This window comes from Thamnophis sirtalis, unplaced genomic scaffold, assembly GCF_051295495.1.
Source record: "Thamnophis sirtalis isolate CommonGarterSnake01/CBP01778 unplaced genomic scaffold, rThaSir2_p1.2 scaffold_3, whole genome shotgun sequence".
NCBI classification, from domain to species: Eukaryota; Metazoa; Chordata; class Lepidosauria; order Squamata; family Natricidae; genus Thamnophis; species Thamnophis sirtalis.
The window spans coordinates 66,771,324-66,795,701 of record NW_028261383.1 but is presented as its reverse complement, the minus strand read 5'-3'; the positions used below and the strand labels follow the sequence as shown (position 1 = coordinate 66,795,701).

The 24,378-nt window shown below is 36.7% G+C and overlaps 1 protein-coding gene across 2 annotated transcripts in view; it reads left to right on the top strand.

Annotated features, from left to right (window-relative positions):
* The window catches only part of CACNA2D3 (calcium voltage-gated channel auxiliary subunit alpha2delta 3), a 573,108-nt gene extending 554,410 nt beyond the window's left edge, over nt 1–18,698 (top strand). For both annotated transcript variants that reach the window (XM_087709045.1, XM_087709046.1), the window contains 3 exons: nt 15,172–15,287; nt 15,813–15,892; nt 18,203–18,698. In XM_087709045.1, the coding sequence (XP_087565171.1) occupies nt 15,172–15,287; nt 15,813–15,892; nt 18,203–18,295 (289 nt within the window). In that variant the 3' untranslated portion in view covers nt 18,296–18,698. The remainder of the gene's footprint in view (nt 1–15,171; nt 15,288–15,812; nt 15,893–18,202) is intronic.
* The last annotated feature ends 5,680 nt before the right edge of the window (nt 18,699–24,378 follow it).

The following is a 24,378-nucleotide window of genomic DNA, read 5'->3' as shown; positions in this document are numbered from 1 at the left end:
TTTGGCAGTTTTCCTATCATGTTGAATATAGGTATATAAAAAAGAAAACATCAAAGAAAAAAAAAGGGAGTGAATATAACTACTTCAACTATGCAAGAGGTTAGAAGTTAATTGTGAAATATTTTATATATACAGTCCAGTGAGAATGGTTTGATTTACAAGCCTTTAAATACCAGCGCCAAATTTTGTATTGCGTTAGCTCACTTTTCCTGGAGGGAAATGTTTTTGGCTGTTGCCTTTAAAGATAAGATTTGTGAGGTTCCATCTCAGGCCTCTGATTATCTCTGCTTTTTTATAAGCTCAGGGTCCTTCAAAGGATTTGTGTTTAATTAGTTCAAAATAATAAGCTTTAGCGTTATACAGTATTCCAGTATTCTGACAATATATGGTGGAGCTGTAAATGTAAAGGCAATACCTTCATAAAAATAAAAAAATTCACCTTATTTAAACCACCAATCAGAGGAATTTAATTCTTTCAAACATCATTACCTGTTTAAGCCCTACATCAGTGATGGCTAACCTTTTTGTTGTCGTGTGCCAAAAGTGCGCATGTGCAATAGGGTGCCCACGTGCCTGCAACCATAATGCAATGTGCATGTGACAACTCCACATGCCACCCGTCCCCCTGTACATGCATGCACTCCTCCACCCTCATGCATGCACACACAACCCTGAAGCCTCCTGGGAGCAAAAATGGACCACAGGACGGCTGGTGCACTCCCACCAATTCCGCGGCCCATTTTGGGCCTAGTAGGCTTCCCTGTAGCCTGCTGGACCAGAAACAGGCCACAGAGGGTGCACTGCATCCCCTGTGCTCTCCCCACTCATACACGCATGTCTCCCTCATGGGCCACGCTCCTGCGCATGCATGACAGATACCCGAAAATCAACTGGCCGACGAGGTGTGCGCAGAGGCACTCACACATGTGCGGTGAAGCTGAGCTGTGGGTATGCGACAGCTCACATACCCACAGAGAGGGCTCTGCATGCCACCTGTGGCACACGTGCCATGGGTTCGCCATCACAGCACTACATGGAATGGAATCAGATCAGTCTGATGGGCAGCCTTTCCCTAAGCCCACTAGAGCAGGTGGCAGGTATTGGCTCCAGATCCATTTCCTTAACCACTGTGACTTTGCAGGTTTTTGGAAATGTAACTCTTCTATTGCAGCTCCCAACCCATGGAAAACCATCCTCCTTTAGATCCAACAAACGCCCCCCCCCTTCCAGAAAGCATTTAAGACTCCACTCCCAAGCATTGGGATAGGGTGAGGTCAGAGCAGAATGAGAATATTTTGGTCTGCATCAAGAAATGTGGTTGGTGCACCAGATTTTCTGTTCTTGGATGTATTGTTTCTTTTGCTTTTATTGTTGCATACATTGTTTCATCTGTGGGTTGTAAGCCACCCAGAGTTTGCTTTTAAGACGGGCAGCTATATAAATGTTTTTTTAAAAAATAAATTCAACATTTCCATCACTAATCCCCCAACCCTTGGGCTAGCAGCTGCCACAATACTTACTCAATCTCCTACTCCCAAAGTAGGGCAAACCCAGGGCACTAGCAATCCAGCAGGCAAATCTCCAGAAAGTCATATCTGGTAGCCAGCCAGTGAATCATCCTCCTCCAAAGTAAACTGGGCAGGCTCAAAGCGCTGTCAAAATAATACTAGAAGATATTCCTATAATTTATATTTTCTTAGTGTCTATTTATAATCTCTTGTGTTAAACTTACAGTAACATGGCATCTTTGTGTCAGCAAGATATTTTCTTTGTCATTTCTTCATCTGAAATTCGCTCATGAATTGTCAAACCTGTGCACATCTATCTGTTTATGCTTGGATATTTCTTTGATCAGCTGCGTCTGGATGGTTTCTTAAAACCTAGGACTTAAATAAGCTTTGCAGATCAAAGAAAACAGAAAAAAAGTTCTTAAATGTATTTGTCCTTAACATACAAATAAGAATCTGAAATTTCATAGATTCTTTAAAGGGACACTATATAAAATTCAAAAAACATCTACTCTAATTTGCAAGAAGAGGAAAGGAAGGTTTTTTTTCCCCTTTACTAACCATAACTGTTTCTATTTCATAATAATTGTTGTCAAAACAACACCAATCCTTAAAGCGCATCCTATTCGCTCCATCCAATTTGAACAAGATTAATTTGTATTAACATTAACATTGGTACCCAATGGGATTTTTGGAAAAAGATGTAGAAACATTATTTTTTAATTATTCTGCAAAGTATTTTGATATGCGCTTAAACATCACATCAATATAATGCACAGTTGTAGCTAATCAAGTCATATGCTGTCAGCTTTTGATTAAAATGAGTAATCGGGTAAGCAATCAGATGTTGAAAGGAGAATTTGAAGGGATTTGAAGATATCAACAAGGAGTTGACTGATTAGTGCAGCTGATTGATTTTTGACTAGTAGTTCCTGAGGGCTGTTGATAGCCCATTGTTTGTAAATGAAGCATTACTTCCTGTCTAGCTAGTTGAGGCAGCTTCAGGGTCAAACATAAAGGAGCCACTTTTCAGAGAGTAAACTGGGTGTTTGGTAGAGGAAGTCGGTGGTGCTCCTCCTCCTCCTCTTTCTCCTCCTCTTCAAAGATGAAGAAAACTACTGTAGTATTATGGCTGTAGATTGTGCAATGTTTGCTTTTGAAGACAGCAAGAACTACTCACATTGCAAGTGCAAGCAGGTTATCCTTCTTGAAAAAGAAATGGTAAACCTATCTATATTCCAACTTATCAATGGAGATAAGAAATTCTTGGATTGAACATAGAAAGTTCTTACAAGGCAACAATATCAAGATATCTTCCTGAATGAATAGATGAAAAAATGTGTCACAAAAGTCAAAAGCACTCTTTTCCTTTGAAGCCCCAGACAGATGCAGAACCATAATGTTTTTTGACTCCTAAACAAAGAAAGGGTGCCACAAGCCTCATCGATTGAGGAGAAGACTGTTCAGGTTTTGTGGAAAGAAAGACTCCTACCTCTGCCCAAAAGAAGGAAAAGTTATGGTTAGTAGTGATTCCCTACTAAAGCAGACTGACACAGTAATTTTTGAATTCACATTCAGGATACTATGAAAAGCCTTCCAACACTAGAAAATAAATAACTTGGAGGTTAGAGGTTAGAAAACATGGAGGACAAGTTTGTGAACACCACAAAGTTAAGGGATTTGCAAAGTCCTTCATTTAGTAAGGAAAATGCAAAGGGATGAGTTTATGATAGAGGAGGCTATAATAAGTGATAGTACATGGGAAAAAAGATCTGCAACACTTGTTACATCACAAGTTGAAAATGGGCTGAAGTTGTAATACACATTTTAAAAAACTAAATGAAGTTCTAGGCTACAACAGAAATGAAGTATCAGAACCAAGAGGGGTAATTTCCTCTCTCTATTCTGCATTGGTCAGACCACATTTGGAATATTACATCCAGTTTTGGACTTCTCCCATAGACAAAGTGATGAATGCCATTGAATTGCATTCAAAACCAACTGTTAATTGATTCAGCTTGCAAAGCAGTGATGATCCATGAATATAACAGGAGGCACACATTACTGTCTACACCACTGCACTCCAGACCACCTGTAGTTTATGGGTGGTCTTCAAAAGTAGACCCAAGTAGTATGTGTTACAGTACAGTTGTGAAGTGACTAGGAAATGAATTACCAACTGAAGAGTCTCCCAGTCAAGGAATGTACAGCTGACACACATGGACCTCTGCAAAACAATATCTACAAATCCAGATGCAAGTTCTCTTTGAGCTATGGATCCAGAAGGGCCCTCAAATTGCATACTTGGTCTTGAATGGGGAAATGCAACACATCCAAGACCATCTCAAAAGTCAGGGACCCAAGCATTCAGTCTAGTAGATACAATATTTAACAGAAGGTGTAAAACAGCATTCCCCGGGGAAGAGGCAGAAGGTGTGTGTGTCTGTGTCTCTGTGTGTGTGTTTGTGTGTAATTTTTGTGACATACACAAAATGGTTTGTCATGTAAGCAACTGCCTAGAAGGTTCATGGAGTGGAGCTGAAAGGTGAAAGGGAAGTAGTATGCTCCCTTTCATATTTGACCAGACCAGGTGCTTTTGACAAAAGAAAACAAATGAAAGCGCACACACACACACACACACACACACACCACAGCCACTGATTGAATCCAATTTATGAGGGAGGAGGGGAACAATTGCAACCCAATTCTTCAGGAAGGATAATGTGATTGATGGTATTGGAAATTGCTAAGTAATCAAAGAAAACAATGATGGATGTACCATCCCCATTCTGTCCTGCCAAATGCCATCAACAAGCACAACTAACGTCTCAGTTGTGTACCCTAATCTGCACAGAACCTGGTTGAAAGGGCCGCCTTGGTTTAGAAGATATTCAAGTTATTATCCAACCTATAGTCTAATCCAGGAGTGTCAAATTTTGGCAACTTTAAGATTTGTGGACCTCAAGTCCCAGAATTCCCAAGCCAGCATGGGAATTGAAGTCCACAAATCTTAACGTTGCCAAGGTTGGACACCCCTGATTTAATATGTTACATAAACTTAGATTGCTGGAGTGGCCTACATAATCTACTCTTGCTGTAAATCAGGGTGCTAATTTCCAGCATCTTTATTTCTAAGACCATCAGAGCATAGGCATTGAAATATTATAAAATAAAAATGACAAATAGCTATGGCTCAATACTTTGATGAAAATGCATTCACGTATCCAGAAAAATAGAGAAACAAATAAATTTAAAATAAAATTGCAAAGCTAAGGAGCTTTCTCACCAGTTGGCTTTCTGTTAAAGGGATATCTTATAACTAACCATAATAGCCTCATTTTGAGGTTGTGTCTAAAATATTCTGCATGTTTACATTTCTAAATATGCCCACCAGATCCAAATGTTCCTTTATAGAAATGGTATTGAGTACTGTATACTCAGTTGTGGGCTGGATTCAAGTCCATCTGATTTGTGTCCACCATTCTAAATTTTTTCCTTGAGCCCCGTCATCCCAGTAATATAAAGTTTAGCCTTACAGACATCAGTCAGTGGACCCAGAAAATAACTGGATATTAATCAGGACCCATACAAAGTTATAAAATCTATTAATTCTAAAAGAGAATGGGTGTGTTGATGGGCATATGCCCAATGACGTATTTGGCCCAATAAGGAAGATATCTAACTTGCTTCTTTATTTTTGGTGAGCTCCCTTCAAAATCAATCAGCTATCTTGTCACAAGGAGATTCCTGCTTAGTAAGGAAAAATAATTGCTAGATAATTTTGCAGAAATTTCCTTGTAATTTTATTTCCTGAGCTTTACTGGAATCAGATTAGAAAAATCTGTCTTTTTTTTTTCCAAGACTCAGTTGGAAAAAATAGATAATTTCTGAACCAAGTACAAGGGATCTCACCCATGACTAGTCCTGTTTCTCTTCCATCCAAAATCCATGACTAACTATATTCCTTCTTGAAAAATACTACTAAAATGGAATTGCTGGAAAGTCTAATGTTTTCATTTGTAACACACCACAGAAAGGGTTTAAATTAAAGATTATAGTTTACTTAGGGAGGGGATCATTTTTAAACACAAGGTGACTATTATTGTCATAATATTTTCAGCTAAGTTGTTAGAAATAAATGGGAGGAATTATTTGGATTAAGAAAACCGATTAAAATTGGAGTACATTTCAGCCAATTTTAGGAAGTCAAATGTTATTGTAAATTGGCTCTTATTTGGGCAAGGATGTAAACCAACTAGTAAATCTTTTCATCTTTTAGCAGTGTTGAATTGATGAAGTGCAAGAACACATAATTTTACAGCTTTTGCAATAATAATAGTGTTGCATGGCAAAGAGTGTGAGGTTTCAATAAGCACATAACAGGCTTTCGACTATAAAACTACAAAATCTTAATTTTGAAAAAAAAAATCTGGCCTAGTTAATTTGGGTTTGAAAACCTATTTGTTTCCACATTTACTAAAGTTCTATTTTTTAACATCTGTAATTATAGTTTGGTAACATTTGTAAGAATTTTATGGAGAAATTCTAACAGTAGACAAAATAAAAGTCTACTGTCAATGCATAGGGAAGTCTTAGCTGTTTGGATTTATCTGTAGATCCATTTTTTTTTCAAGGAAATGATAGGATACTATATTTTTCCTGTGACCAATATATCTAATTTGTTCCCAGTGAATGCAGGGGAAAGGATAAAAATAGCAAACTCTCATTGTATTGCATAGCAGTAATTTTACTAGAGTAATTTTACCAGCAGATAGTACAATATTGACTTTGTGCTCGAAAATATTTTTTAATTAGACATTACTCTGAAATCCTAGCTCAAATCTATCTTTTCTTTGGTAAAAGGCAGTTTAGCCAAGATACATTGATAGAAAAGTATAGAATAAAAAGCAGAAATTAGTTTTGATCATGTACTATATAATTCTGCTGCTCTATGAATTGAGGAAAGATTCATGTATTTCTCTGTTTAACAGATTGAAAGGATTATTACAAAGAAATAGTATTTTGTAATATATATTAAATGATTAACAGCACCTTGCTATTAAATTGGAGGAAAACATTAAAATTAGCCAGTATGGAGAAATTGTAAGAGTAATAGGCCAATTCTAAAGCATTTTTAGTTTCCTAAAACTAATTTCAGTCAAGAGACAAACGTTAACAACTCAACAGTCACCAGAATAATTCAATGATTCTTTTTTGCAGATTCTGCTTCGAATGTAAAACCTTCATAATGAATATACAGCATTAAACATTTTTTTATTTTAAAACCAGTTATACAATTTACTAAAAGGAATCCCAAATATCACTATTATTCCCATAAAACTCCACAATATTCTTTTCTGCATTGCCTCACAGCAGTGTCCTCTTTCATCAAAGGTTTTATCACTTTTATTTTTAAATTTATCCATCCTTCTGAAAGCCCCTTGTTTCTCCAAGTTTATCTACTTCCAAAATATTTTAAAATGTCCATAAAAAATACTTTGCATTATCTTTGCCTTAACCCAATCTATATGGTTATCTAGCCTTTATCTGAATGTCCCACTTCATTAAAGACGTTCAAATAAAGGCTAGAAAACCATTTAAGGAAGATGTTTTCACTTGACCAGGGCCCCTTCCAATATATGACTGGGTAATTATTATTGATCTGTTCAATTCCAGTTCCAGCCCCTGGTTAGCAGATAATGATCAGATTAGAAATAGCTTCTTCTTTCCCAGTTAAAACAAGCAAATTTAGTGCTCAGCATAGCTGGGCCAGCTGGCTAAAAATGTGCTTCCACTGCCTATTTCAAACACAAATTGTCTATAAGATATATCTATTCACTGAACTATGCTGAACTTTGGCTACTGTCTTAATAATTTCTTTCATTTTTAATTACTTAACACTGATCCATCCCTCTTTTATGTGTGTTTTTTTAATAGCCTAGCAATGTAGATGTAACATTCAATCTGGTTTTTTAAAAAAATGTGAATTAGAAATCTAGCCAGAAGTCTGGAAAATACATTAGGAGGATTGGAAACCAAAACAACAGATATCTGCATGTTGAACGGTTGAAGTTTGTTCCACACCATTAGGGTTTGGGTTTTGCAACTGATAATTATGTGAGTAACAGATATTTGAAAAGAGACTGTACATCATTTTCCACATTATGAATTGTGAATATATGTGTGCGCACTTTGTTTTGTGACTTAAACCAACAGGAAGAAAAATCAGAATGAGACAGCTGTGAGATGAAATCCCAGCATAACCACTAAAACTGCCAGAGAAAATAGAAAGCTTGAGGTTAGCTACTTATCTAGATTATACTAGGGAAAGATTATTTCAACAGGTGATAAAGAAATCTAACTAGACCAAATAAATCTATGATCCCTGCAATTCTTCAGCCATTATAGCCATGATTCCAACAAGTACTTTGGGTTATTTGATGGTTTAGGTTCATGTCTGGGAGTTGCTTTACAAACTTGTTTTGCAATAGCATACTTCTTCCTCCCTTACATCAATATATAGTACCAAAACACATGTTGTCGTGACATTTAACTCACTGAAATGGTGCATCATAAGCAGAGGTGGGTTCCTACCAGTTTGCACCTATTTGGTAGAAGCGGTTCGTCAAATCTACCGAACCGGTTAGAAGAGGTTCCAGCAGTGGACCCGGAAAGCAGGCCACACCTACAAAAGAGGTTCCAAAATTTTTTGAAACTCACCACTGGTCCTTGGATATGATTATTCTATACTATCATGCTCATATTTATAAAACCCAGTGCCTCTGTGAAAGGTAAAGATGACTACTGTGTTTGTGGTGCAATCAGAAAGTTGCGTGTGTTGAAGTTGTTTTAATGCAAACCAAAAATGCCTTTTAAAAAACAAGTTTACATCATATTCTTATGCATGCCAGGGCTGTATGTGAGGTAATTTAAGGTGTTCTGACAAGTGTTGTCGGCATCTTCATATCCAGTCACATGGGCAGCAAGCCACTCCCATCCAGTCACATGGGTGGCAAGCCACTCCCACAAAGGAGACCACACCCACGGAGTAGGTTCGAACAATTTTTGAAACACACCACTGATCATAAGGCAACAATTTTTGAACCATGGTACCTCAGAATGGAGTAATTTATAGAATGTCTCCAAAATCTGGAAGTAGCTTCTGTTCCACTGCTCTTTTGCCAACTCATGGCCATTCTGTTTCTCTGTTTAGGTAAGTAAATATTTCTGAAATGATCATCCAAACAAGCATGAGTTGTCTAATGATGCAATGAATTGCTTTTGTAATGCATATCCCTGAAGGTACTCATCATGCGTAAAAAACTAGAAGATTGAACAAATGTACAGAGTCAGCAATGCCTTAATGGCATATAATCAATCTATAAATTAATTTGGTGTAGTGATGAAGGTGGTAGCCTAGAAACGAGGAGGCTGGGCCTTCTTCTGACTGGTGACTTATGCTCTCTCAGTCCAACTCATCTCACATGAAAGTTGTGGAGAAAATGGGAAGCAAGGGGTATATTCTCCACCTTGAGTTGGCCAGCACCCACAATATTGACCATACTGAAAAAGTTGAAGTTCAGAAACATATTGTAGACTGCATGTTTCCACATCCATCCTCTCTTAATTTAAATCCTTTTCATATTATATCTGGGAATAATAACCTGGACAAAAAGATAACATTTTTTTTCTTGATGAATTACACAGTGGAGACTGTAGACATCACTACACTAACTATATCTTTCTTATACAACTGATAGTGTAATTTAATCATTTGCCTATGAACCAACATGGAATTGACTTTGTACATAACTCAGACATTGACATGACATTTTTGTGCCTAATTAGGCTACAGGAATGGAGAAGCAGCCAACACTTCATTAAATTATGTATAGATGGAATCTAAGATAAGGATGTCTGAAAATGCACTACTATATTCATTCAGAGAAGGCCTGAATGATCTGTGTGTGGTCTTTTTATATTGTAATGCCAAGAAAGTTCTCTCATCATCAGATTTATTAGTGTTGGGCAAATAAACATATTATTATTATAATAGGGATGTTCAGAGTATGCTATATTTGATTTATTTTATAGTTGCCAGCATATAATTTCACCTATTTCTCCCCATTAATCCTGGTTGTAATTGTTTTCTTTATTTCCATTTTTATTATTTTATGTTGCTAGTCATTGACCAAATAAATAAATAAAGCTATCTTAAGAAGGAATAAGTGAAGTAACATAAGCTAAGATGCTGATGACTTGTCAGAATAATGGCGGGAATCGAGTTCATTGTGGTCTGTGACCCTAGATTGTTACCTGGGATCGATTATATCCAAATGCATAATGTCTGAAGGGTCAGGAAAGATATTTGTACCTTAGTGGAGCATACCATACCAGGCAGGGGTGTGAGTTGTTTCTCTTTTATGTGCTGGTGTTTGTTGCTTGGCTTTGCGTATATGAAACTTTGGAGAAAAACTCAGTTGAAAAACATTGGATCAAAGGTCCATATATTTGTCTTTTGAGATAAATGTTATTCTCATAAAAAAAGCATAGAGTTTAAAGCAAAATGTGCAAAAAAAAACATTTTTGGAAAGATTGCTAAACCTTGGAAATGAATGTTAAACAGTAAGATAAATTGTCATGTGTTTTTTGTTTCTTTAAAACAGTCACAGATATATTAGGAAATGGAATGCAATTAATTCTTGAATGAACGCAGGTGAAACTGATGTTGACCAGAAACAACATGAGCCATCCCTCCCTGTCTTTAAAGCCTTAATAGTCAGGAATCTGGCTGAAGTAATAAGAGATTTTGTAGGCGATTTAGAAGAAGATTTTTAAAATGGGCTTCTTATAAGCTGAATAGCTGACCAAGGTGCCCTTTTGAAAAGGGAATACCCAGTAAAACCACATTCTCACTAAGATTGCGAGGATCAGATTCTTTCTAGAGCACTATGCACATATAATTGAAAATACATTCCAAGAAAGCAAGATTCCTTGATGTACCTTATATATTTTGACAAAGCAGGAAGTTGCTTAAAACCATATCCCACAAGCTGGAAGAGCTGGTACTCCTTCTTGTTCCTTCATATGGGTAAAGTCAGCCTTGCTTTATCTGGTGCCTTCCAGGAGTTGGCTTGTGCTGATAGGGATTGGATCAGTTATCCCACATATAACTTTAACATAATATATTATTATGGTAAGTCATTATAGTTCATCCACAGCACAGGCAGTTTGGGACAAAATGTCTCCTGATCAGTGTCATTTATGTTAGATTTCCTCCTGTGTTTAAATGTTCCTCGGAACACTTCCAAATACGGGACAGTCCTCATCATTTAAGAGTCTAACCAAATCTCTGGTGTTTAATGCCTTTTTATTCCCCCTCCTGAATTAACCTTCAAACATCATGTGTTTGAAATGGTAACTCTGACAATTGCTGGATACTGTTCCCTTCCGGGCATCTTATGAGCAGATTTTATATGCAAAGTTGCTGTTGAAAATGCTACAACCTATGGGATTGGCTGAAGGCCCTTCCTGAAATGGGTACCCTGGTATATTTTATTCCCCTGCGGATCAGATAAATATTTATAACTTTCTGAGATATCTTCATATTTAAAACATAGCTGTAATACTGTGTTAAGGAATGTTCCTCTTTTCCTTTTATTGGCCCCTTTCTCTTTCCCTCCCCACAAATCCACAAAGCCACAGATGCTTCATTACACTGATGTCAGTTGTGCTACAAGGTCCAGCTGTTTGTAGATGTTGCTAGAAAGTTCAAACCTAGTGTGTTAGACTGTAAATGCACATTGTGTTTATCATCATCGTATTACAGACCCTAGTAAGTGTAATTTTAATGGGGGTTCAGTAAGTTTAAAAACCCCAAGAGCATTTAATCTTCCTCTTAGTGCTCTTTTAATTGCAGTTTCCCCTGTTGTTTCTTTCCCAGAGCCAGTTCAAAGGACTCTGCCTCCCTTACAAATCTTCCCCCTCCTTCAGTTTTCTGTGATTTTTGGAAAAAGCAGAGCATTTTCTTAGTAAGACAATATGTATTTTAAGTAAAGACGTCTGAGTGGAAATATGCCTTTGTCCACATCTACACATCGTCAAGTCCTCATTTAACTCCATGCTTCCCTGCCAAACCACTGAAATCGTCTGTTCTGGATTCAGTGGTGTTATATGTCATGGCATGTTACATGGAACTGATTTAAAGATTAATACAAAAATACATGCATAGGGAAGTGGCAGGACAGTAGCGTAAAAGAATATTGAACTACACTTCTGAAACATGTCATGGTCCACAAGGCCATCTCTCTTTTCGACCTGGAAAAGAATGACCTCAGAGAAGCTTTAGATGTCAGATGAAGTGACTCAATTAAAGATATATGCAACTTATCAGTGTGTACGTGGAGGGGGGAATCTGTTTCAGCCTATTTATTATCTGTAATGAAACCACAGATAGTAAGCTCTTGTGGGGAAACAAAATCATTTAAGCAAGAAGCACACCTGCTATCTTGCCCATTCATAAAGCACACAAAAAGTACTAAAGATGTGTTCCTCCAATGGAACCCCTCATCCAAACTTGTGAAAGCATAATTTCAGTAATGATGCTTCTCGTGTTTTTTGGGTGAGGGTGAAAATTTTGGTGCATCTTATATACTGAATGTAGACCCACCCACCCACACCAGAGACCAAAAATGTTGCAGTATGGAGGCCGCAATGATCTGTGGCAAACCCTGCAACCTGTAACAGCTGATTGGGAGTATTCCAGCAATCCTATCCATCCACCAATCAGCTGTGCTGAATCAGGCTGCACTAAGTTCTGAAGCTGAACTGGCTGGTCAGAGATTGCAGCAGCAATCACATTCAGAAACCACACACAAGTAAGCAGGATTCAAAATAATAATAATAACAACAACAACAACAACAACAACAACAACAACAACAATAAATACTCTCAATGCTACCACTGACAATCATTTTGAAGAAGATGAACTATGAATACGAACTTGCAAAGAAAGGACTGAAAATTTCACACTTGGTGTACATGGATGATTTGAAGCTGTTTGGTAAAACAAAAGCTGAACTGAATTTATTCATTGAAAGCACAAAAGAATTTAACCAAGACATTGGTATGAAGTTTGGAATTGACAAATGTGCAACAATGGCAACCAAAGCAGGCAAGGTCATAGAAGATGATGGAATAGAACTTGAGAATGAAGGAATGATAAAGGCAGTGAAACCAGAAGAAGGCTACGAGTACTTGGGGATTTTAGAGGCCTCTGACTTAATGCATAATAAAATCAAGGAATTAACTTCAGCCAAGTACGTACATTCGACAAATTTGCAAGATATTAAAGTCCAAATTGAGTGGAGGAAACATCATAAAAGCCATAAATACCTGGGCTGTATCTGTGATTCGATACTCTGCAGGAATAATTGACTGGACCCAGATGGAGTTGGACAATTTGGACAGAAAAACAAGGAAGCTCATGACAATGAATCATGCTTTGCACCCTAAAAGTTATGTTGACCGATTATATTTACCAAGAGCAGAGAGTGGTCGAGGACTCCTACAAGTAAAACAGACTGTGGAGGAAGAAAAACACAGCTTGAATGATTACATCCAGAAAAGTGAAGAACCAATAATTAAGGAAGTAAATAAAGGAGGCCTTTTAAAGACAACTAAGTCAAAAGCTGAATATAAGAAAGAAGTAATTGAGAAGAAAGCTGAAAATTAGAAAAACAAAGCTATGCATAGTCAATACTTGAAAAGTATTGAAGGCAAAGCTAACTTGGAACTGGTTAAGATCAGGAGCACTGAAAAAAGAAACAGAAGGCTTTATTTTGGCAGCTCAAGAACAAGCCTTAGCCACAAACTGCATGAAGGCAATAATTCAACATGTTACCACCAACAGCAAATGTCGCCTCTGTAATGAGAAAGACGAGACAATCAACCACTTGATCAGTGGGTGCAGCAAAATTTCACAAACTGACTACCTACAATGCCATGACCACATTGCTAAGATCATTCACTGGAAATTGTGCCAAAAGTTTGGATGTGAGTACAGCGAAAACCGCTAGGAACATCAGGTTGAGAAGGTTTTAGGGAATGAGAAAGTCAAGATCTTATGGGACTTCAGAATTCAGACTGACAGGCACTTGGCCCACAACACACCTGACATAACAATAGTTGAAAAGAAAAAAGTATGGTTCATTGACATTGCAATACCTGGAGATGCACGAATTGAAGATAAACAGCAAGAAAAAATCACAAAGTACCGGGACTTGCAAATTGAAGTTGAGCGACTGTGGAAAAAGAAATCATGTGTTGTCCCGATTGTAATTGGAGCCCTTGGAGCAATACCTAAAGGGCTACCTCGGCACCATGTCCAAGAATTTTACAAGATACATCAACAAATTGCAGCAATAACACCAGCAGAACTGCAAAAAGCTGTGCTACTCGGAAGATCTTATATTTTAAGAAGGTATTTGGTTGATACCTAGGAAGTTGGCAGCAAACCATATCAATCATTAGCACCAGTCACTGGTATTTGTAATGCATTTTTGAATGTTCAGTTGGCTGAGTTTCATGTTTAATGAATAAAGTATATAATACCTATACACAATACAATACCAAAAGCAAGTTTTCCAAGGTTTTCCAAATACAAGCAAAACACAAGCAGTTTCACTTTCAATTCTCAGCTAAGCTAGGCTCCTTCCTGTCTCCTTGTTGCTCACATGGCAAATACTGTTTCAGAGTCCAAATAGCCCTCATTAGCTAACTTAGTTGCTATGCCTATTAATTGGCTGATCTTGTTAACATGTGTTCCCATTCAGGAAGCTAGCCAGCTGAATACAATGGATGCTGGTAGATATTTTTTTTTCCTTCTTATTTTCCTTCCCAAAAACTAAGGTGTGTCTTATACTCTGGACCATACAGTTGTTTCTATTTACCCACTGCAAATGTGGAAAACATGGATTTGGACCTTGACTAATAAAAGCCACCTATTGTGCCAAAAAAACTTATTGCAGAAATATGAAAATGATTATTTTAGAAAGACATTTGTGATCAAACATCCTTATGGATCAAGACAGAGACTAATAATATAGTTGTCTGCTTCAGATATATTCTAAACAATCCCATTCCCTATCCCCTTGCCCTACAGCTTTTTGAAAGCATCTATGGGAGAAGAGAAGGGACAAATCCTGTTCCTCAAAGCAAAGTTAATTCATTGAAATGAACCCATGATTGTATATCTGCATATATTTATCAGAGACTGGTAGGAGCCAATCTTGGCTGGATTGTGCTCAAAGTTTAATATGTAGGATGTTGGGTGAAATTTTTCAGCATAAAATTTACTTCATATTTAATTAGTAAAGAGGGGGGTGGAAAGAGATAGGTAAGTAACAGCCTAAATTGAGTTAAATCAATCCATATGCAGTATTCAAGTTGTCACAAAGAATTTTATTGAATTATTCTATAAATAATTATCTCAGAGAATGATGGAAATCTATATACAGAAATAAGCACAGGTGAAGAATGAATCTTTCTATGTTTACTCCTCCTTCCAAGTTCTATAGGACCATGGCATTTTGGCACATGTTTGATTCTTTGTTAGTTTTCTTTTAGTGATTATTATATTAATTATTTATTCTTTGCCAACAGGTCCTTTGTTATCCAACAAATTCAAAATAGCAATCTCTTCATGGTAGTAGTAAGTAATGAATGTGACTGTGAATCAGTTTCACCAATTACCATGGAACCAATAGAAATAAGGTATATCCTTTTCTTCTGAAATGATGCTAACGTCATATGTTTGGATAGAAAGATTTAGCAAATAGTTAACTAGCACTTAGTGAAACAATTTGGAATTCGTTAACGTTAAATCAAGTGATACTTTAACCCAACCTATTGTTTGTCCAATTATTTCAAATAAAATGAAAATACATGATGTGGACCTCCAAATTTTGGATGTTCGTTAATTATGTAAACAAAGAGAATATCTGCAGGAGAAGTGAAGACATTAGAACATGGAGATGGAAAATTAGATAATCTTTCACAATGGCAGCACACCAAGAATATTTTTTAAGGAAATAACTTGCTTTCTTAATTTAACAATCCTTGCTTTATTAATGTCCAGATGACCAAACTAGCATTCCAGAGACAAAGAACAGGAGTGGACCGGTGAGGTAATACAACTATTGTCAGATAATATGTGTCAAATGTTGGCCTAGATGGCTTTTTAAATCACTTTGAATGTAACAAAATTCAGGAATTAAGCTATATCCTTAACTTCTGTGAACATAATGAATCCCTAAAATGTGAACGCTTAAAATCTCACAAGATTAGGAGACGTCCAGAATCTTGTCATGGATTTCATCCTGAGGTAAGTGCTTTATCCTAACAATAAAACAACTGCACTGGTCACACTTCTCTAATTAAATTCATTTGCATTCTATTTGCATCAGTTTTTCATATCTTATTTTTTTTCTATTTTTCCACTATCTCATCTTGCTCTGAATACTATATATTCAAAACTAAATGGCCAACATTATTTCTTTTGCCTTTGCTCTGAACATATGGTGTCTTTTTCAAATTCTTGCTCTATTTACATCTCTGTTTGTATGGCCTGATATTTCTCGGCCCATGGTCTTCATTTGCCCACTACATCAATTCTGGTATCCAAAAAGTAATCTATTACTACAATACATTCTACCATTTTTACCTATTACTATTCCACATCCCCCCCCCAAAAAAATAACATGTGACGGGTGCCACATTTCTTCCTCACTTCTGCCTCAAAACAACAATTTTTTTTCTGTGAAACATTTCATGTTACTCCCTAATCCTCGTGAGCTATCACAATGAAATTAGCAACTAGATCAAATATGTATTAACAACATAAGCTAGATTTAGGTTTTCCTGTAAACTTTACTACTGCTTTCCTCAGCGTCTGACTCTACTCCTTTCACTTAGATTCTGATTGTAACAATGATAATTAGCAGACTGCCCCTTTTTATACATGAATTTGTTCTCTGTATCTAATGAACTTAACACTGTTAGAACACTTGAATATTTCAGAGTAAATCAGAAATACAGGGCAAGTTAGAATAAATAAGTGTAATGATAATACTGTAATTTAACAAGACTGCGGACATGATAAACCATGTACTCTTATAAATTGAATTAATTTTTTCTGAAAGTCTTAGCTAGTTTTAGATCGGGGTGTCAAACTCATGGCATCATGGCGTCAACATGTGGCATGTCACCTTTGCTAAACCGCCAGAACATGACCCATCCAGCCCATGGATTGTGAGTTTGACACCCCTGGTTTAGATTGACTCCCCTTGCTTTCCTCTTTCCTTGGAAACTAGGTGGGTAGGAGATCAGGAAAAATGGAGAACTGGATGGAAAGCATCAACAATAGGACAATTCTGTTTAGTTACAATTGGACAAGTATTGATTGGGCAGCAGGGTTCCAAATGCATGACCCACAATCAAAAACCAGTGAGGCATAACCTCTAGCTAAAAGATGAGGTCAGTGCTTCTGCTGCAGTTCTTCCATCTGTGCAGATTGCTATAGTTCCATTTTGCAAACATACAAAAGAGGCACTGATGTGGCAAATCCTTAAGGAATGAGAAGATTTTCCCTTCAGAGGTTTGAGAAATGGTTTGCCTCTCCCAGCTTCTCACCAGCCTCTACAGCTGCCTTTCATTTAAAAAAAAGAAAGACTGGAAAATTCCAAACTTAGAAACTTCCAGACAATATGGTTAGGCATCAGAGGAATAGGCACTGGATTCAGTGGTATTTGGGGCTATAGGTAATCCATGAAGGTGTGCTGTAATTCAAGATTTGTCTTGAAGAGGCACATACTGGTATTGTACAAGTCTTGATGATATTGTATCATATCTAAGCAACTGATGATTTCTAAAATGTCCCTGTATTTGAATTTTGTGCCCACATCTGTTATATTTCCTCTGTTTCTCTCTGTTGGTGAATGTCTGTGGAGATTGTCAGCCATCCATGTCATGTTTGTTCCAGAGGTGCTTTTTCAAAAGGCAACTGTACTTTGTTTTTCCCTAAAAATGTTTTGCTTCTCATCCAAGAAGCTTCTTCGGTTCTCACCGAATGGTGGAGGATGGGAGATTTATATTCCTATTGCTAATGCTAATGACCAGATATGCAAGGGATATAAATCCTTCCATCCTCCACCATTCAGTCAGAACCAAAGAATCTACTTATTTGGATATCACTCTGGATTTTGTGCTTGTGGAGAGAAAAAAAATGAAACTTTGATCTTGGTTTTGTTGATTAAAAAGATTTGATGTTATAGAAATGGCTACTTATATATTAATATGTAAAAGTAAAAAGTTGAGGTTCGCGTGTGTTTATCTTATACTGTGCTAGGAAGAGTTGGAAGTCAATTCATCCTTTTTTTTCTCTTCCCTCTTGTATTTCACACTCCCTTTTCCCATTCCCTTTCCTTCCCTTAATTCCCTATTTTCTTTTCTTTTGTATTTTATACAATAAAAATTAAAAATGGTTTTAAAAAAAGAACTGAATGGATGAGAAGAGAAACATTTTAAGGGAAAACAAAGTCCAGTTGCCTTTTGAAAAATACCTTTGGGTCTATTGGTGAACATTGCTTTACTTATTGAAATACAATTATTTTTCCCCTATTTATTTTATCTCTAGGAGAATGCTAGAGAATGTGGTGGTGTTTCGGGCCTGAGGGCTAAGCCTACTCTTCTTGTGCTATCTCTGCTGTGGGTCATTTTGTCAAGGTGACACTGGCTGATCCATGATGCCCTGTTAAATCTATGGATAAACTGTGAACTGAGAAATGGTGCAACGAGAAGACATGAAATAAGTCAAAACATCAGCATTTCATGATTTTAAACAAATGGGATGGTATAAACTCTAAATTATGTAAATAAAAGACATTTATCCTTGGTTTTTTTTTGCACATCATGCAAATATGGATTTGCCATACAATAATCACCATTCATCAAGAACAGAGCCTCTTCAGTAGATAGATACAAATGGTCATTACTTTCCGCTTTACCCCATGGAAAATAATTTAAAACTCTGTACTTTTTAAATAAAGTATATTAAAATTGAAATGTTTTAGTGGATGATTTATCTGACATGGCCATTAATTGTATTTAACTATAAATAAATATTTTATTTATACTTATTTAAATATGTATGTATTTATTTATGGGATCAAGGAAAGATATTAAGAGAAGATAACACAGCATAATCAAATGGGTTTCAACCAGATTTTAATAAAGATAAGTGGGATTCCCTAGCAGAAGAAGCAGATGGGCAAAAGAAGTTCATAATGGGAGAGAGTTCTTAAAGAAAGAGATGCTAAAAGCATAATTGCAAACTATTCCAGGGAGGAGGGCAAAAAATGGGGAATGTGTCATCCAGTGATGATACTGGGGGTGGGGGGAGTAAAGAAAATGGTAAGAATGTTAGGCTGTAGAGGAGAATTATAGGCAGACAGTCCAGAATTTTAGAAGTGCTGTTTAGAAAGTAAAAGAATAATGCCAGGTGAATGAATAATTTTAAAACGGGTTCTTTAAAAAGCTAATAAAAAGAAAAGGTAGAAAAACATCAATCTATTAGCTCTTCACTGAGGACAGCAAAATGTGAAAAGATAAATATAGTGAGTATCAGAAGTCAGAATAGAAAAAAATCTCGCCACCCCAAAGGTATCTCAATTTTTGATGGAACTCTTTATTATATTGTTGAAACACTGAGAATGTACTTTTAGCAAAGCTATGATATCCCCATGACATTCTGATTAGCTGGGTAATTTACATGTGGCTTGCTGACATGACAAGTAAATGAATACCAACCTGGTTTTAAAATTATACTCAAAGGATACTCATCAATGGTTCCTCATTAGATTGGACAGGTATCAAATGAGGTGCCATAAGAATCAATCTTCGGTTTGCTAGTCTTCAATATTTTTATTAATGGTTTGAATAAAAGTGAAAGAACTGCTCAGGTTTCCAAAAATCACAAAAATGGTTGGGATAATAGCTGAAAAGAATTAAACTTCAAAACAATCCTGAAAGGAACAGAATGAAATATAATGGAAAAAAGTGCAAAATTATTACTTATGAACCAAAAATCAAATGAACAGATATATAGGGTGCTTGACTTAGTAACAATGGTTGCCATAAACAAAAAAAAAATAGATCAATGTGGAATGGCTGCATAGAAAGTAAATGCAAGTTTAGAGAACATTAACAGTTGTACAGTTTCTAAATCTTGAAAAATAATTAGAGAAACCAGTTGATATAAAGTCAATGAAGACAATCAAGAGATCAGAAATTAAGTCTAAGGAAGAGCGACTGAATCAGCTACATTGATTATATGATAATACTTTTCCAATACTTACTAGGAACTGTTCTTTCTTGTTTCAGAGGGCAAGATCCAAAATAATGGAAGTTACAAACCAGCAGAGAGAAAAACTTAGATTCTGACCTTTTTTTTAAAGCTTGGATTAGCAACATATCTAGGTGTACATATATTGTTCCTCTCCAAATTAGTAATTTCTATTGTTAAAGTACACATGAAGTTATATTTTTTGGTTTTTATATTTCTAATATACAGTCTTAGTTCAATAAGTTACACATTTGTATACCAAATTTTTGTAGGGTTTTTTTGTGGCTTAAATATTTCCTCTCTTACTTTACAGTACATGGATGCTCTTCTCAATCACTGAGTTATTAACTTTCTTTAGGCACATGAGTAGTACTTTCATCTTCTCTTCTTACCTTACAGAAACAGAAAGATGTTTTTTTCTTTTTTTGAACTTCATGGGAATGGTCATGTTTTCCTGGACTGTCTTCTCTGGTTTAGGCCCAGTCCTTTCGGCAAGGAGACGGCTCTGGAGATCTTCCTTTCTGATTCTGCTTGTTCCTGTTGAGTTCCTCAGTCATTTTTCCTTCTTTCTCCAATGATCCTCTCCCCTTCTGTCTTGTCTGCTTTCCACCAATGATTTAAGTCCTCACTCCTTGAAATATACGGCACTCCAGGTCACCCAGAAATATGCAACAAAAACACAACTTTCCTTGACAAATCTGTTCCATATAAATGTGCAGTAGGAGACAGATGTTCATGCTCAAAGATGTCTTAATTAAGAACCTTCTAGCTAAGTACAGCACTCTTTTCATGCAAAATGCAGACTACAATCCTAACCTTGAAATCAATTACAATCCAGGTCCAAGTACAGCAATTCAAAGCCTTCCAACATCATGATTCTGCAATGTCTGCTAAATTCTTCAATACTTCACATAGGTAAGATAATAGCTACAATATATGTAAGCCCTCTAAACATGTCACATTGCTTATCTATTTTCTCATATTTCGAACTAAGACAACCTTCAGCCATGTCTTTTCAATTACCAGGAGTTATGTCCTTTCTTATTTTCAGACTTGTACTGAGTTGCCCAAATGTCTTTTGCAGCTGTCTCCCCACACACCCACACATTACATGCAGACACATTCAAACATCTGCCAATGACCATTTCTGATTTATGATCATCAAAACAAGTATTGTAATAAATAGTAACATATGCAAAACAACAACTCCCCTAAACTCATATATTCCAATGAAACTGTGTGCTTTACTTTATGGATTCTCGGTGTTCCTCAAAACATTGTAAATCAAAGCATCTTGTTCTCAGAAGAGGGTTGTGCTATTTTGACAGCAATGGAAGGGGGAGAGGGGACACTAAAATTCCAAGCAATAAAACTGATCCACTTTATTGTCACTTGAATATTCAGCATTTTGGCATTTTCTTGTAATTTTGGAAGAGGAGAAGGAGATGATAAAGAAGGAAATGGTGAAGAAAATGTTACCCCTCTCCAGTATTCTGCCCATTTTTGCCCATACTTCCTAAAAAAAAAAATTCCCCTCATGAGAGAAAGCTAGTTATAAAATCTTAGACTTGGAAAGGATATCAAGGGTCATCTATTCAAATAATCTTAGTGCAGATCTAACTAGAGGATTTCTGACAGATGATCATCTTCTGCTTGATGACCAGAGGAGAAAGGATATCTGAGGGGCTGCCACAAAGAAGAGGGAGTCCAGCTATTCTCCAAAGCACCTGATGGCAGGACAAGCAGTAATGGATGGAAACTAATCAAAGAGAGAAGCAACTTAGAATTAGGAAGAAATTTCCTGACAATTGGAACAATTAATAAGTGGAACAACTTGCCTCCAGAAGTTGTGAATGCTCCAACACTGAGACTTTTTAAGAAGAGATTGGACAACCATTTGTCTAAAATGGCATAAGGTTTTCTGCCTAAGCAGGGAGATGGACTAGAAGACCTCCAAGGTTCCTTCCAACTCTGCTATTCTCTTCTACTTTAATTCATCACTACCCTTGGCAGCTAGCTGGCAGTTCATACATGCAGATGTCACTCCTCAGCTCTAGACAAATCTACTAATAAGAGTTTAATTCATTGGTTCTGAATTTGCCCTCTGCTATAACAGACAATAAGCTCATTCCTTCTTCTTTCTGATGACCTTTCAGTTTTTTGAAGATATGCTATGATATTTTCTCTCAATCTTCTCTAGGCTAACCATACTGAAACCTTTGAATCATTCTGCCCAGGAAGTTGCTTCTGGATCCTTTACCACTTTGATAGCCTTCTCCTGAAGTTGGCCCAATTTGTCACTATCTTTTCTGGACTCTGGTGCCCAGATCTGATCAGGAACAGAATAGAGTGGAATAGTTGCTACCAGAGATCTGGCTTCTACGCTTCTGTTAGCCTTTGCTTTTCAGAAGCTACATCACCCTGCTAGCTCCTGATTATTTTGTGACTGACAAGAGTATCCAGATTCCTTTCACATATATTACTGTTAAGCCGGATCTCTCGCATCCTATACTTTTGCCTTACATTCTCCTTACCCAGATACAGAACTTCAAATTTCTCCCTGCTAAATTCCATTTTCTTCATTTTAGTCAGCTCCTAAAAAAAATAAAATGTTGAGTAACTGTCTAGAATTGTCCTGATTAATATCACATTATCAGAGACTCAAAGGCCAAGATTATGAGTGTGTGTATGTGTGTGTCTACGTATATATGTATGTGTGTGTGTATATATGTGTGGATGTGTATGTATGTATATGTATATATGTATGTATATATGTATGTATGTATATATATATATATGTGTGTGTGTGTATATATGTATATGTGTATATGTATACGTATACGTATACACACACACACTGTGGAAATCTACAGAAGTCTCTTGCTAAATTATGATGATGAAGTGCTATTAACAAACTAAAATGAAATGTGGCATGCATATGTGAATTGAAAATAAAAGACATTTAAATTCTTAATCAGATGGAGATGGAGATAAGTGGAGATGGAAACAAGAAGTATTTTTCAGCAAAATGACAGCCAGTATTTTAATACATTAAAATCATTGAGAGAATACAGATCATCACACACACAAAAAAGAACCACATAAAGCAAAAAGCTAAGGGCAGCATTTAAATTCATACAAGAGTGCCATAAAAGCTTTTAGTAATGGTTCACTTTAGATTCTTAAAGAGGGGTTTTAGAGAATTATTGGAGGGAGAGAAATGAGTATGTGATGATAAATGTGGAAGGATAGAAATGAGATGGTTCAACTTTCTCCCAATGAAAGAGTAAACTTTTATCAAGCAATGCAAAAGGATAGTTCTAAGGTATTTTCCAAAAAAGGTGAAGAGATTCACTTAAACCCTCCGTAGAGAACCACCTAGATTAAAGAGTTGTCATACTCACTTCCAATTCATTGCCCACATGCTTCAGTGTCACTTTCTTGAGAATGACATCACTAGGCACATTGTCTGAGGAAAGGCACATTGATGTATGTAAAAATGGGATTGTGTCAGGTGTGCCTTCTTCAATATCCAAGAAGGAAAAACCTCAACTCCATTTGAATAGAGATAAAGGTACTTTTACTAGATATGAAATGAAAGCAGCAAAAGAAAAGCAAGATCTGAACCAAAAAGGCCTGAACATGTACATATCAAACGTTTACCCAGAACCCTCCCCACAATTACCCCAACCCAATGTCCAATCTGCAACTCCTAGAAGTGTCATGTGGAGTGCATCTTCAAGAGGCCTCATTCAGTGGGTATGCAGAGATGGTTGACCTTGACCAAGCCCAAACACGAGCCATCAGCATGCACAGAAGATGGTGAGAACCAAAACTCCATCATGATAACTCCTCCAGTACCAGCAATTCCCCTCTCAAATACCACAAGTCACCACCCTCCCCATTTCTATGGCAGCCGATAGCAATCAAGCAAAAGTAAAGGCTGACAAATTGCATTATAAATCTTGTAGGAATGGGCAAAAAGGAAAAAAAACCCAATGAAGACTGCTCCTTCCTGACTTAGCAGACCACTGGCAAGAAGAAGGCACTCCAAGATAAAGAGCACTATAGCAGATAGTCTAATGCCTACTTGGAAAAGAGAACATTGTAAGAAATAAAGGTAAGTTATTTAACTGACTTCAAACTGCGCTATGCATGCTTGACTGCCTTCCTTGGCACAAAGGACCCTCAAATCCACACAGAAAGTCCAGGGTGCCGATGAAAAAAGTCAGGAGGGCAGTTATGACACTATAGCCAGACACCCCTTTGCAGCCCACAAGGAGGATTTTGATAACACAATCACAGATTCCACCTTTACTTTCTTTAGAACCCCATTTTTCCTTCTGAAAGCCTCGGAACATAAATAAAGTGAATATACCCTTACAGTACAGAAGAACTAAATATTCTAAGTTGAGTTGGTCAAGTGTCTTCGGACTGATGCGAGCACTGAGCTCTTTTTAAAAATCAGT